The 15,106-nt window shown below is 40.1% G+C and overlaps 1 protein-coding gene across 5 annotated transcripts in view; it reads left to right on the top strand.

Annotated features, from left to right (window-relative positions):
* Positions 1-15,106, top strand: part of LOC127803723 (E3 ubiquitin-protein ligase RGLG3) — a 33,892-nt gene that overhangs the window by 18,101 nt on the left and 685 nt on the right. For 2 of the 5 annotated variants that reach the window (XM_052340161.1, XM_052340160.1), the window contains exons 6-11: positions 11,973-12,070; positions 12,158-12,237; positions 12,326-12,431; positions 13,312-13,439; positions 13,525-13,654; positions 13,759-13,815. In XM_052340161.1, coding sequence (XP_052196121.1) covers positions 11,973-12,070; positions 12,158-12,237; positions 12,326-12,431; positions 13,312-13,439; positions 13,525-13,654; positions 13,759-13,815 — 599 coding nt within the window. Of the gene's footprint in view, positions 1-11,972; positions 12,071-12,157; positions 12,238-12,325; positions 12,432-13,311; positions 13,440-13,524; positions 13,655-13,723; positions 13,816-15,106 lie in introns of all 5 variants that reach the window. The other 3 variants (XM_052340164.1, XM_052340163.1, XM_052340162.1) reach the window with 3 other exon arrangements.

Genomic DNA, 15,106 nt, shown 5'->3' with positions numbered 1-15,106 from the left:
GAGGGACCCCTTGATTGTGTACAACTCTTCTGTCCAAGAAATTTATTATGTTGCTCCGTTCTTATTCATCCAATTTCAGCTTTCTCTATGAGTTTAATGCTTCTTTCCTTCTTTATCCTTCTAAGCTTTTTCCTCTTTTCTTTTCTCTCAACTGTAACAACATCATGACTTGCTGCCACACCGTTTTCAACCATCTGTTAGGCTAGCATTCGGGTTTGCTAACTAGAGGAGGAGCCAATACAGTAGCGGGAATTTTGTTCCCTTCGGCAAAACCTATAACTTCTTCAAGTAGCTCCCTTTGCTTTTCCCTATCTACAACCGGCTTCCAAAATTCCTCACCCCTTTGAATCTGCTGCTGGTGGAGAGAACTACTTACAGGGTTATAACTCGTAAAGGATTTCCCTTGGCTGAAAGAGAAACCAGTATCTCTCTTTTCAGCAAGTGTGTTTCACTCCCCCAAAATCCCTGTTTTAGTTACCTCAGTTACCCCCAATACTGACAATGGGTTCACACCTGCAATTTGGCTTGCCCTTTCTGAAATGGATGCAACACCATCATATTGTTCAGTGCTAGAGCCTTTTATGTTGGTAATAAGATATCTTCCAGCTAGTGCTATCCCCACCTTCTCGCTGCCCATTTTAACCCAAGCCAAAGAATCCTTAGCTTTTGGTAGGTCCAAAATAGGAGGAAGGATTCCATCCCCAATATATGTGTAGATTGAGGGTCCTTTAGTTAGATTTTCCTGATCCAATACTATTCCATTTCCTACAAACTTTTGATCCGGAACACCACCAAATCCTTCAGCCCATGCACTAGCCAACGGGGGTAATGAGTCGGTATCTTCCTTGTCAATTTCGCCTAAGCTAGTATACTTCTTTTGCTCAACATTGGAGGCGAGTACTGAATCCCCTTCCCACCATCTTGACTTCTCTTTCGGTTGGTCCATTTTGAGAAATTCCTCTTTGTTAAAACTTCCACGATAATCATCGAAGTATTCATCTGGGAAGTTGTAATGATACTTCTTAATCAGTATCATTGCAAACTCCTGTAGCTTCTCGCGGAACATACGACCAACTTCCTCGCACTCTTCATGAATCCCACTGCTTGTTCCTTTGTCCCTTTGGCTAGATTCATTCTCAAACTTCTTTTCTCGTGTTTGATTCTTTTCTTTTGGCTACACTGCTCCTTATCCTTGTTGTTGCCAACTGAAAATGCAGCCTTCTTTGGCTACCATTGAAGCTCCCTTCTAGCTGAAAATGAAGCATTTTTCTACTGCAATTGAGGCTCCAATGGTCTCCTACGTGCACTGTTCCCCTTAGCCGATTTTTCACAATCAGCATACTTTGAAGACTAAGGAGCTATATACATACTGCTTTTCTTCAGCTCTCCAATTCAAACAAAGTTAACCAATTCAAGTTGAAATTACCCTTTGTTTACCTTACTAGCAGTCTAGAATTTGATTGGAATCATCGCCTGTAGAATTCCTCTTCATTGATTTGCTGTTCAATCCCTTCACCGAAGCCACGGACAAGTTGCCTTAAGCCTTCTTAATCTGGGCCAGAACTGTTCGTCCATCTCCTACCACCCAATCGGTCTTGCAATTTTGAACTTTAGTCTCTTATAATTTGGCCAAAACCCCACAGAATTTAGCGGTAGTAAGAGGAATCGGAAGCGGGGCAGTGGTCGAGATCCGTCGCTAAGGAGCAACAGCTAAGATCGCCTGGGTTTGCTTGCCTCTATCACACACACACAATGACTTGGATCCAGTTGGCGCCACTCGACACGTTGCATGACTCTGATGCAACTCACGTTTCTTGAATTTTGTGACCAAGAGTCACGGTGGACTCATCTTCAATACTCCAACTCAAATCTACTGAAATCACAAAGGCCGAGAATTAATCCTCTGCTGAGACCCCACCCAGATTTACTGGAATGCTGGAACTCACTGATTTTGTCGACAGATAAGTCGCACGTTATAGGGACTTGATCGGCCTTCAGGAGTCACTCAGGGCTATCTAATCTCCTGACTCGCTTGCTGCAATGATTCCTTATACTTGTTGGAATTGCCCTCAGACTTGCCTTCCTTGATCAATTGTGCAGATTCACAATTAAGAGTCACCGAAGGCACTGTCGGGACAAATTAGCCTAGTTGCCCCTGTAGAAATTAATGGCGGTTCTTCTCAACCCAATCACCGTCTAAGGCTCCCAACCTAATTGCGATCGCCTCTAATTCCAAAATCACCAGAACTCACTGCTAGTTTAATAGTTACACGCACTCTCGAGTTCGAATCGCAACACCCATTGTATCGAGCCATTCCCGAGTCCAACCCACTGCATCGCAACACTCCCAAGTCCAAATCGTGACACCCACTAAACTGCCAATACTTCGGATCCCATATGTGATTGCCTTGATTCGGCCATTGCTTCCAGAATTCAAGTGCTCAGCCTAATTTGTTCCTAGAAGTTGGCTTGGTCAATGGTTGGGACTACAAATTCAATTGAATTCACTAGACCCTTGAATTGCCTCAAGCCTCCTTGCCTCAATCGTGTAACTCCTGAGAATTGGTCAGATGTTGCTTCGCTACTAGATTGCAATTGCCGTTGATCATCAATTGCCCAAGAATCTAGACTACCCTCAATCGCATGTGCAGGCTGGAATCACTTGGGTTATCTCCCAAGATGACAGCCTCCCTTGTTGTTATTGGTTTCCGAAATCACCTTCAGATTTTGTGAATCAATTGCATCGGACAGCAGCCATCGACATCTAACGGACCTTAATTAGCAACAAAAACAACTGAGGAACGATGCTCTGATAACAATTTGTCATGAACCTAGGGTTTAGCCTAGGGTTGGATTGGAAATGGAAGAATGAAGGGAGAATTTAGAAGAAGAATAGGGAAGAATAGAATGAACAGAGGGAGAAAAGAGAATTGAGTGAGACTAGAGAGTGAGAGGGAGAGAGAGAGAGAGAGAATAGGATAATGTTGTATTCTATTTTTGCATCCTTCTCCCATGGAATGGGATGAATTCATATAGGTGCTTGGTGTGGGTGTGGATGCAGCAAATCATCCCCCCCTCCAGCAGTTATAACAAACTATTTTGTCCTTTTCCTAAGGCCTCACACGTGGCCTTCCTAATTCTAACAGAATTGATAGCTGGAATATAGATGCAACAATTAAAGTAAAAGAAATACAATATAGCCTCTTGAATAAACAGGAATAAGGCCGAAATTAAAAATGCAAAAATAGCCATAGCCGTGATGGGTCTACCTCAATCTCCGAGGTACCCTATCCCTTGTTCATCCTATTCCTCTGTAGAATTGGTTTTGTACACTCTCTAGGTGGGAAATCAGGTGACAATCTTACCGGGTTTTGGCGAGCAAACATGACCATGAATTGTTGCATTTGTGCACCTAGTTCATCTTGCACCCTTGTAATGGAACCTTCCAGCCTCCACTCTAATCCATCCATGGTGCTCTCCACTCGACGGTCCAACGCCATAATCGCTTCGTGACTCCGGGTGGCCCCTATTCCAACTAATCAATCTGGTTTTGGCATTCAAACATGGCCGAGCTGGCTTGTTGCAGTTTGGACTCTAAGTTCTTCATTCGTGTCTCCTCTGTTATCGTTTTCTTCCTTAGTAACCGATCGAGAAATGGTAGCTCTAATACCAAAATGTCATAGCTCTTTCGTGAATTTGGTATGCTCCTAGTTCGGAATGGATTAGGTGATGATTTCGGTAAGAACATAACAGAACAGAGCAAGGGAGAAAGAGAGTGAGAAGGAAGAAAGTGAGAGAGAGAGAGAGAGAGGTAAGAGAAGGAAGAAGAAGTTTCTGATATTCAATTCAATGATAATTCCCTAGCATAGCTTAGGAGAATATATACAATCGGTAGGGTGTAGGTGTTGCCACAGCAGATCCCTCCCTCGTTCGGTTATAACCAACCTTTTGTCCTATTCCAGCCCCTCCACCTGGGGAATCTTAGTACCTTGCCTAGCTAATACTAATAGAGGAATTATAGTAGTAAGAGAACAAAATTACAACAATAATTGAATTATAGCAATAAAAGAAAATCAAAATTTGCTACTCTAATTCGCTATCTGAACAAGCCTTCCATGACAAAAGGGTGGCAGTATTAAATGAAATGGAAGAAGATGATAATGGAGCCATATCCCTGCATGTAATTAAAGGGATGACTAGTAGTAAAATAATCAAAGTAGAAGGGAGAGTGCAAGACAGTACACTCGTGGTTCTAATTGATTGACGGAGGGACAACCTACAAGATGGAAGTGTAAGTTGGCTAGCACACGGTTGCTATCAATGACTGTTGCTAATGGAAGTAAGGTGATGAGTAAGTCCGCCTGCATGGGGTTTTGTTGGCAAATGCAGAGGGAGACTTTTGAGGCTGACCTAAGATTGTTGAAACTCGAAGGCTATCACATAGTGTTGGGAGTAGATTCGATGAAGGGGATGAGCCCAATTAGTTTTGATTTCAACAAGATGGAAGTAATCCTCGAGAAGGGAGGCCGAAGGGTGATCTTCCAAGGATATGTGGAGATGGGAACTTGTAAGATGATCAAGGGAAAGAGGTTGCAGAAACTATTCAAGAACAAACTCTCCCAGGTGGCACAACTATTCTCAATTGAGGCTAGGGAGGAAATAGAAGGTCATGAGGAGCTAGAAGGGGAGTGTATGATGATTACCAACAATCAACCTTAAACCCTATGGTAGGTACACGAATTGGCCTTATTAGATACACTGCTGGTTGGATTTCAGGTCCTATTTGTAGAACCTAAGTTATTGCCACCCAAAAGACCCTTTGATCATTCCATACCACTCCAACCAAATGTTAAACTAGATACCCTTCCAAGCTTAAATAAAGAATTGAAAAGCTAGTGAAGGATATGCTAAACCATTCTATAATCAGACCTAGCCGAAAACCCTCTGCGTCACCCATTTTTTTGGTTAAAAAGAAAAATGGCACATGGTGTTTCTGCATTGACTACCGTCAACTCAACACCATCATTGTCAAAGACAAATTCCCAAGGGTTGAGAAGGCGTTTGAACAACTAAAAAGGGCGATGAGTCAGGTACCAGTGTTGGGGTTACCAGACTTCAGTAAACCATTCACACTAGAGATAGATGCCAACAACATAGACAGTGTTCTAAAACGCGCTAGGCGCTAGTCTAGCAACAGATGGGGGCCTAATGCCTAGGGCACCTAGGAAAAATGTTATTTTTTTGAATTTTAACAAGCAGGAAGATGGCTTGCTGCAAGCAACAGGCAACAAGTAGCAAGGAGGAAGGAGGAAGATGGACATACTCCTCGGAGGAAGAAGAGCAAGAATCGACAGGGAGAGAACGGCCCAATCGGCGGTGAGAGAGAGAGAGAGAGAAATGATGAGATCGACAGCAAGAGAGAGAGAAACAACGAGATTGGGTGACAACCCAGGCGGCTAGGTGACCCAGGCCAAGCGGCGACCCAGGCGACGCTAGGCGCCGATTGAGCTTGGCACCTAGGGGTGCCAATTTGTCTTGAATCGTGGCAGCCCTAGGCTGCCTTTTAGAACGCTAAACACAAGGATAGGAGCAACTCTGACACAAGATGGCCGACCATTAACTTTCATTAGCCAAGCCCTAGACCCAAGGCATTAAGGATTCAACATCTATGATAACGAATTACTGGCAGAGACTGCACACTCATCTACAAAAGAAGGGAATGGCTAAATTAATGGGGCTAGATTATGTGATACAATTTAGGAAGAGAAGGGAGAATGTGTCTGCAAATGCTTTATCCCGTTGTCATGAAGAGGGGACATTCCCAGCCATCACAACATTAGTGCTAGATTGGTATCAAGAAGTCACAGCCAGCTATGAGACAAGGGAATGGACAAGGGAATTATTGGAGCAACTGAGTATTCATGCCAATAGTAGACCTGGATACACCTTAGTCAACGGGCTGGTAAGATACTGTGGGAGGTTGGTGATTGGGGATTGAGGCATTGAAGAGTAAAATCCTCCAATCCCTGCATGGATCACCCCCTGGAGGACATTCGGGCATTCAAAATACCTACCGAAAGGTGAAGCATCTATTCTACTGGCCAAAGCTAAAGAAATCAATGATGGAGTTTTTCATGACTTGTGACACTTGTAAAAGGTGCAAACATGAGACAATGGCACATTCAAGCCTCCTCCAACCTTTAGCCGTTCTAGAACAAGCATGGACCAATGTGACCATGGATTTCATGGAGGGATTGCCCAAGTCAGAAGGGAAGGACTGTATTCTAGTGGTGGTTGATAGGTTTACAAAATTTAGTCATTTCTTGAGCCTATCACATCCCTTCACAGCACAAGAAGTGGCCAAGCTCTTCTTGGACAACATAGTGAGGTTGCACGGGTACCTCAGTCAATAGTATCGAACCAAGATAAGGTGTTCACCACCTTGTTTTGGCATGAGTTACTACGGAGTATGGGCACAAAATTACACATGTCCACTGCCTACCATCTGGAGATAGATAGACTGTTGGTTGTGAAGCACCAAACAACATCGTTGGAATTAGCAAATTGGAAGGCCACGTGCTGCAACCGCAGACTGCCATATGGCACCTGCTGGATGGCAACACGCGGCAGCCATCCGCTGCTCCTTGATGGCGTCTGATTGTCCTTCATCCGATTGCCTTCTTACCCTTTTGCATTCTCTGCCCGACTGCCATTTCTGTTGGAATAATCATCGTGCTTGCACGATTTGATCTCAGCCTCTCATCTATGCTTTATGAGCTGCAATCCCAGCCATCCATCATCGCTTTTAATCTCGCTCCTCGGGATGTGAACGGTCAGACGAAAGAGACGAAAAGAAAGAAAAGAAATAGGGGGAAAGAGAGAGATACATCTAGAAGGGTTTTTCGCTTGGCTTCGGGCTAGGGTTTTCTTTGGTAGGTTTCTTCATATTGTTCTAATGCTATGTATAGATTATTTTGTTCTATGGTTTGATAGGTTCTGCCTTTAATTTGTATTTGTGATTATTGGGCATTTTTGGTTCTCGAACCAGTGTTTGTACAGAGAGATTGTGAAGGTTTATGAGGGTGTAAATCTCTGATTCTTTACTTAGTGTAGTGAGCTCTTCTCACCAGAGATCAACGTGAACGTAGCCTCTTTTGAGGTGAATTACGGTAAAAATTCTTGTCTCCCTTTGTTACGTAGCCTCTTTTGAGGTGAATCACGGTAAAAATTCTTGTCTCCCTTTGTTATTTTTCGTTTCTGTTTTCGTTTCAGTTTGTGTATGTTTTGTGTATATTTTTTTGATATCGAGCTTCCTGTCTTTGTTGTCTTTGATCTGCTATTGAAAAGTATTCTGTGAATACCCTAAGGTCATGTTGTCTATTCGCAACATGGATAAATCGGAAAGGGTCAATCGGTGCCTAGAAACATACCTCTGATGCTTCTATTTTCTACAGCATAAGGGGTGGCATAAATGGTTATCCCTAACTCAGTGGTGGTACAATTCCAACCACTAAAACTCAATCAAAATGACACCATTTGAAGCTTTATATGGCAACAACCATCCCTACTACCAGCTATTGGGGAACACACTACAGTAGTAGCAGTTGATGCATACTTATAGCAAAGGCAGAATATATTGCAGACATTAAAGAAGGAATTAGCCAATGCTCAGAATCAGATGAAGTAAATTGTAGACAAGAAGCGTAGTGAGTGGGAGTTTGCAATAGGAGATGAGTTCTACGTAAGACTAAGCCACCCTCACTTGAAAGACCTCTCTCGTCAGCCAATTTATAAGTTAAGCCCAAAATTCTATGAACCTTATCCAGTTCTTGCAAAGATGGGGAAGGTGGCTTACAGATTGCAACTACTGGAGGAAACTCAAATTCACTAGGTATTCCATGTTTCCCTACTCAAGAAATCTATTGGGACAAATGTGGCAAGATAGGCACTTCCCCCTAGCTTTAGTGAAGAAGTTGGAGAAGTAGCACCAATGGCCATCCTGGATAAGCAAATCATCTATAAGCACAGAGCCCTTATAACCCAAGTACTTGTCAAATGGTCCTCCCTGCACCCTGACAGCAACACATGAGAGTACTTGCCCGATCTTCTCAAGCAATTTCCCAGCTCTGCCAATTTACTTAGCATTTCTTGAGGACAAGAAATATTTCGAAGGGGGGGAAAGTTGTCATGTACCCAGACCATGGGGTGTTACATTGAGGGTAGTTATAGCTATAAGGGGGTTGTACCTAGATGTATGCATTACAAGTTGTACTCAAAGATTGGGTAACCATTTTTGGTGTCAATCTCTTGTTGTGGATCAGTATATAAGGGGTTGTACCAAGATGTATGCATTGCAAGTTATACTTGGAGATTGGGTAACCGTTTTTGGCACTAATCTCTTGTTGTGGATCAATATATAAGACCTGACCCAGCCATTTTTCAAACTATTGAATATGAACAAATTTGGTTCCTAAAGTATGGAACCTAGAAACAAGAGACTGATTTGGTGGAAATCAAAAACGTACTTGATTTCTCATGAAATAAGAATTATATACAGTTTTCTATGTTATCAATTCCTAATTTCTAGCAGATGATAAGCAACATAATTGAGAATATTTACAAGATAATTTACAAATCTATTCCTATAATTTCTCCTACTTGATTAGGAGTCTTATCTTGTTTTTTATCCTTTTATTTCTCCTCCTTTATCTTGATGCGCCAGCCCACAACTGAAGCCCACATCAATTGCAGTCTCCTTCTTTGCTTTGGACTCTTTTTTACCTTGAGATTCCCTCGGATCCTAGGACTCTCCAACAGAATACAATTGAGAAGTTCTAATTTCCTGCCTCTCTCTCTCTCTTTCTCTTGATTCTTCCTCCTCAATTCTCTATTCTTCCCTCTCTTCTGCAAAACCCCCCTCATATGCCTAATTCTCATCCAAATCGGCTGAGAATTCTTTGTTAGATCTAGGATCTGACAATCATTAGAATCCAAAAATGTTGTCATAATATCTCCAAAGAACCTCTTATCTAACTAAATGACAATCAATTTCAATATGTTTGGTCCTTTCATGGAACACGAGATTAGAAACAATATGCATTGTAGCTTGTTTGTCACAAACCAACTGCATGGACTTGATCCTAATGACTTCTCACTCCTCAACTAATTGTTTCAATCACATCAACTTCACGTGTTATTGCCATTGCCTTATATTTAGTCTCTTTACTATACTTGGCAACAACACTGTTTTTCCAAGATACCAAGTTTCCACCAACAAACACACAATATCTAGATGCGGACTGTTCAGCTATGGGAAATGTTCATGACTATCATAGTGTGAATCTAGAAACTAACTTTCCATACTCAATAGGAATGAGACATTGGGCATAAAACAATGTATTTTATTATTGACATAAAATACACGTGTATATATACAAGTGGTATGGTATATACAAGAATTACCACAATACCCTCACATGTGTACCTCAATAGTCACATAGACAATACAAATCTATGCAAAAGAACAACATGGCAAAAACGTTTATCTTGGATGCCCTTCTTGACGCAACCCTCTAGCAAGGGAACAATGAGATAAAGTTTCATCACCATCTTATACATAAAAGTTTCATGAGATGGTGGTGAATGAAGATAATTGATATGATTGTGTTTCATCACATAGTTAATATTGTGAAACCAACCTGAACAAGATGGAAATACAACCAATGAATTGTCTCTAGATATTTTTGTTTTATGATTTCACATGCATTAAAACAGAAGGGGAAGAGGGAAATAAGAAATATGGCATTCCCTAATGAATAGGGGAACCAACATACATTGCATGGAAAATTGTGTCATTGCAAAACCTCATTGTCATAACTTTTAGGAACTGAGGAGAAAGAAGTATCCACTGAGCTTTATTTATTAGATGCTACCTACTGCTTTAAATTATTGATTTATCTTTTCCACAATTCAAGAGCATTCAATGTTAGCTTCCCAGCACCCTCATCTAACTAGACCAATAATGTGAGTGTATTTTATTTGTTTGGTTCACCTTTTATGCCAGGATTGGAATTTGAGGGAAAGGGGGTCAAATATAATTTTATATTCTCTGGTTAGTTGGTAAACCTTGGACTTCCTATAAATGGAGTAAATGGACTGAGTCTGACAGTATATTTTCGCCTATGAGCCTGTACATATGGAATAAATAGCTGCAGTGAATGGAAAGCCTCTCTGGTATATTTTATTGTTTCTCTTTGAAGTATTGTTTTTCTATTGTAATATTCTATTTTCTCTTTGTAAGTGTTTTGTTTTAAATAATTAAAGTATTAAGTGTCATGACTAGACTCAAATTGGTCCTGATTTAGTTATTTTGTATATATTTTTTCTATTTTCCTAACCAGCAGTTAAAGACAACACATGGCCCAACATGTTTACCAGCCAGGCAATCAAGCCAAGCCCACTTGTAGCCTCCTTTAGTCACTATAGGATATCCAAAAATCTTGTAAGACAATTTTTGGGCTGAGACGTGAAATGGATCATGAAGCTGCAGGGACAATTAAGAATTTAAGTGGTTTTGAGTTTTTTGACATGTGAAAAGAAGACTAATTGATGCACTTGTGGGATGCATGGGTGAAATGGAGGAAGTTTGTAGAAAAAGAGGGAGAGGAAGATAAAAGAAAACTTGGTGGGAATCCCTCATATTGCATCCTACCTTACCATGCCTCGCTCACACCTATGCATGCATGCCTCAATGTCAAGGTGCTGACAATTAGTGAGTTAGAATACACGTGGTTGAACCACCTAGTGGGGTGAAGAGGCTTGGCCAAGGGGTTTCTTATAATCTCCTAGGGAATTGTCAAATTCACCCTGCAACTACAAACTCCATATAGAAGCATAATTTTTTAGATAGATTTGTGTCTTTACAACTATGCATCTCATTCATGCACATGATCTTCCTAAAATGAAAATCATGGGCCTAATACATCTTAAGAATCATTCATAATTGCAGCACAAGAGTATAATGAATCATCACATGGTGATTTAATAAATAGATACTATGTCAAGTCAATCCTAATAAAGGAGGTTATCCATGCTGTCGTTGGTCACATGAATTGTGTAACAAGCCCTCAAAACTTACTATCTACCATGTTGTAACACCATAGGTCCTTGCATAAAACTGCTAGCTGAAAGTGACTTATAGGCTCATGACACCAAGTAATTTACCCAACACCTTCCCAATAGGCTACTAATGTGAGATTGGGTTGTGACAAACTCTCCTCCTCTAATACCTAGCTTCCTTGCAAGGCCAAAATCCTATGTCAATCAATTTGACCCAGGTCATATTCAAAACACTTTCCTAGCCCACAGGCCCCACACCCATGTAATAGTGGTCCTGGGTGTAACACCACCGGGCCTCACCCAAAAGTGTTAGCTAAAGGTAATTTATAGGCCACAAGACTAAGTAATATACCCCAAGACCTCTCCAGTAGACTAGCAATCTGGATTGGGTCTTAACAAACTCCTTTCCTTTATACCTAGTGTCTTCACCAGGCCAGAAATCCAATATTTATCAATCTGACTTGAATGAAATTCAGAACACCTTCCTAGCCCACACCACGCAATAGTGGTCTTGGTTTGGCTTTGAAACCACTTGTAACACCACAAGTCCTCACCAAAAGTCCTAGCTAAAGGTGACCTGCGGGCTCATTGGACCAAGTAGTAAACCCAATGCCTCCCCAATAGACTACCAATGTGAGATTGGTTTGTGACACGTGAACTGTAGTTTAAATTGACCAATTATATGCTGGTACAAAATTACTGTTGAAGTTTCAATTCAAGGGGAACACAGTTGGCGTTTTCCTCTTTAAATTGGTATTGCAATATTTCAGCTAAATGTTATTCAGTGATGAAAGTAGAATTTCCATCTCTGGCTCGTTAATGGTACCCTCATGTGAATTCACTAAATGAAATAGGTCCTACCTCATTTGCACCTATAATTGATGCTGCGATTGACATTGTGGAGAGAAGCAATGGGCAATATCATGTGCTTGTCATTATTGCAGATGGACAGGTTTCGACTTGATTCCCAATAATTTACATTTCATGTATGTGAATCTTCATACCTCTTCTCCATCCATTGTTTAAAACTACCTAATAGGTCACAAGGAGTCCTGATATACCACCTGGAAGATTAAGTACCCAGGAGCAAGGAACTGTTAATTCTATAGTAACTGCAAGGTAAAAGAGTTACCATTTTGTGAGCTCAACTTGTTATGCCATTCACCTTGCTATCTTAAATTGTGTATTTGTGGCATTTGACAAGCAGTCAATATCCCCTTTCAATTATCTTGGTTGGTGTTGGAGATGGCCCATGGGATACAATGAAACAATTTGATGATAACATTCCTCACCGCGCATTTGACAACTTTCAGGTACGTAAAGAATTCATATTTATTTCTTAATTTTTGCAATTCCATACAATTGTGTGTTCAATGACTGCATGTTGTGTGGCATGGAGGCCTGTTAGACCTTGCAGTGAACACATCAAGCTAATGAACCAATCTTACTCAGAAACAAACGGGAGAGGTCATCTTTTTGTGTCTTCTATTCATAGCTACATTGTGTCCTCGGAAACCTCGTGTTAACTATGTGCTTTTGTTAGGTGGTCTCTTTGTTTGACATAAAATCACCAATTAGGTTGGCCTGGTTTCTTTTAATATATCTTCTATCCAACATGAATACATATATGTAGTTAGAGTTGCTGAGTGGAAGAAGGAAGAAATGTCTTTTTAACAGATTCCTCTTGTAAAGACCAAAGGAAAAGAGAAGCTGGACAGCCAGTTGCTGCAAGCTTGATAGGATTAATTTATTAAGAAGAATTTAACTTTTTTGGTCAAAGAATTGCACATTCAGTCCAAAAGCATGGTTCCTCCTTAGAGATGGTTAAGCCAGATGTCATTATTAAGATTGAGATCAAATAATGAAGATCCCTGCACCCTTGATCCATTAAAAAAATGTGAATTAGCATTAATTTCCTCAAAGTATTGGAATAAGTTTTCCGATTCTTCAGTGAAACTAAAATGTTTGTTGATGGTGAACTACTGCCTCTACCCAGTTCCCCATTAGTCTTTTGTTGTTTTCCAAACTGGACAACCTGTGTTTGTTCTTTAGGTGGAGACCTTTATTTTGCAGCTTTTTTCTTTCCTTTCTGTCTAGAAATTGTATGTTTGATTGGGCTGTGAAACAAAGTGAAAATGATAAAACACATATCTGTTGTTTACAATGTACTTTTTTTTTTTTTTGTCTATGCAGTTTGTGGATTTTACAAAAATCATGTCGGAGAACTCAGATATGTCAAAGAAAGAAGCAGCCTTTGCCCTTGCTGCTCTAATGGAAGTTCCATATCAATACAAAGCTACGCAAAGCCATCACTACGTGAAGTAACTCTGAATCCTGTAATTTCTTGCTAATGTTTGATTATAGAGCCAGGATTGCCTGAATTTCTTAACCTTTTTGCTTATGCAGCAGAAATGCAAGCATTCCATGGGCGAAACCTCTTCCTCCCCCACAATCAGTGATAGATCATGATAATGCTGTTAAATCTGTTCCGCATATGACGAGCTTTGCCCCTGGTGGCGAGTCATCAGTAGAACAGGTAAACTTCATCTTCCTTTTGCTGACAAAGGTGAAGAACAATTAATTCACTCATTTCATATTCCTGCACTTAATTCTGAGTAATTTTTGGGTTTGTTTAACAAGGTCTGCCCCATTTGCTTGACAAATCCGAAAGATATGGCTTTTGACTGTGGTCACTTGGTAAGCATTCTGCTTGAATTATTTTGCTGCTCTAAGCACCAAAAGTTATGAAGTATGCCTGTAGTGTCCATTGGAACACATACAAGGAGGCTTTATTTTTATTACATTAACACAGCAACACCAGAAAGTACATCATTGTGGAATGATGCTAGAAAGAAACAAAGATTCACAACTGTACTCATATTTGTACTGTTTGTTTTGTCTTGTACATTAAAGGATACAGATATTTTCACACTGGAAAACATTACAGTGAGAGAGAGAGAGAGAGAGAGAGTGAGTGAGTCTCATCGCACTGCAAAACTATAAATTAAACATTTTGTTACTTTAGGCAGGATATATATATATATATATAGAGAGAGAGAGAGAGAGAGAGAGTCTCATCACACTGGAGAAATATAAACTAAACATTTTGTCACTTTAGGATTTTAGGCATAATAACTGACATTGCGTGCAAAATAAATAACCAAAAATAAGCTATCAAAAACAAAATACGATGCACATACTAGCTGTAATATAATTGATCTCTATGCAAGAGATCAATTAAGACAACAACTATTGCAAGCTTTTATCCTATTAGGTGAACTCAAACGCCACCCATTTCTATCCATACATGTATATCCTTAGGAAGGCCATTATATCTTATCATTTTTAAGAGTTTCCCTCAAGTTTATTTGGTCGACCCCTACCTCTATTGCTATAACTTCTTCCTTTTCATCCACTCACCTCATAGGTGCATAGACTGGTCTTCTCCTCACATGTCCAAACTAATTTAATTGCATCTGATGTATCTTATCTTCAATAGGCGTCACTCCAACCTTATCCTGTCTAGTTTTTTATATGATTACACATTTATCCAAACTTAAAATTATATATGCAAATACTTAACTTCAAAGGAATTTTATGATCACATAAAACATTGGATGCACATCATATTAACCTTTGTGCCTTGATTCTTTGAGCCATATCTCCAATAACCTCTCCTTTCTGAACAATAGATCTAAGATTGCTAATCTTCAATCTTCTAACAATAACTTGATCTTCAAATTTACCACATCATTTTCCATGCTTCTTCTTCTTCTTATGAGAATCCACACTTGTTTTTAACTTGACAAGATGTCAACTAGATCTAAAAAATAAATAAATAAAAAATTGTCGTCTACATGTTATTCATACATGAAAAAGGGAAAATTGTTTATCGCATTTGGCATTGCATGTTGATGTTTCCCTTAATTCTATGCACTTTAACTAATCGGAAACGTTATTTGGGTACTCAAGTTTGACACTTTGCATT

The sequence above is a fragment of the Diospyros lotus genome, chromosome 6 (assembly GCF_014633365.1).
Source record: "Diospyros lotus cultivar Yz01 chromosome 6, ASM1463336v1, whole genome shotgun sequence".
Taxonomy (NCBI): domain Eukaryota; kingdom Viridiplantae; phylum Streptophyta; class Magnoliopsida; order Ericales; family Ebenaceae; genus Diospyros; species Diospyros lotus.
The sequence above is the reverse complement of the archived record's forward strand: the minus strand, read 5'-3'. Positions and strand labels throughout refer to the sequence as shown.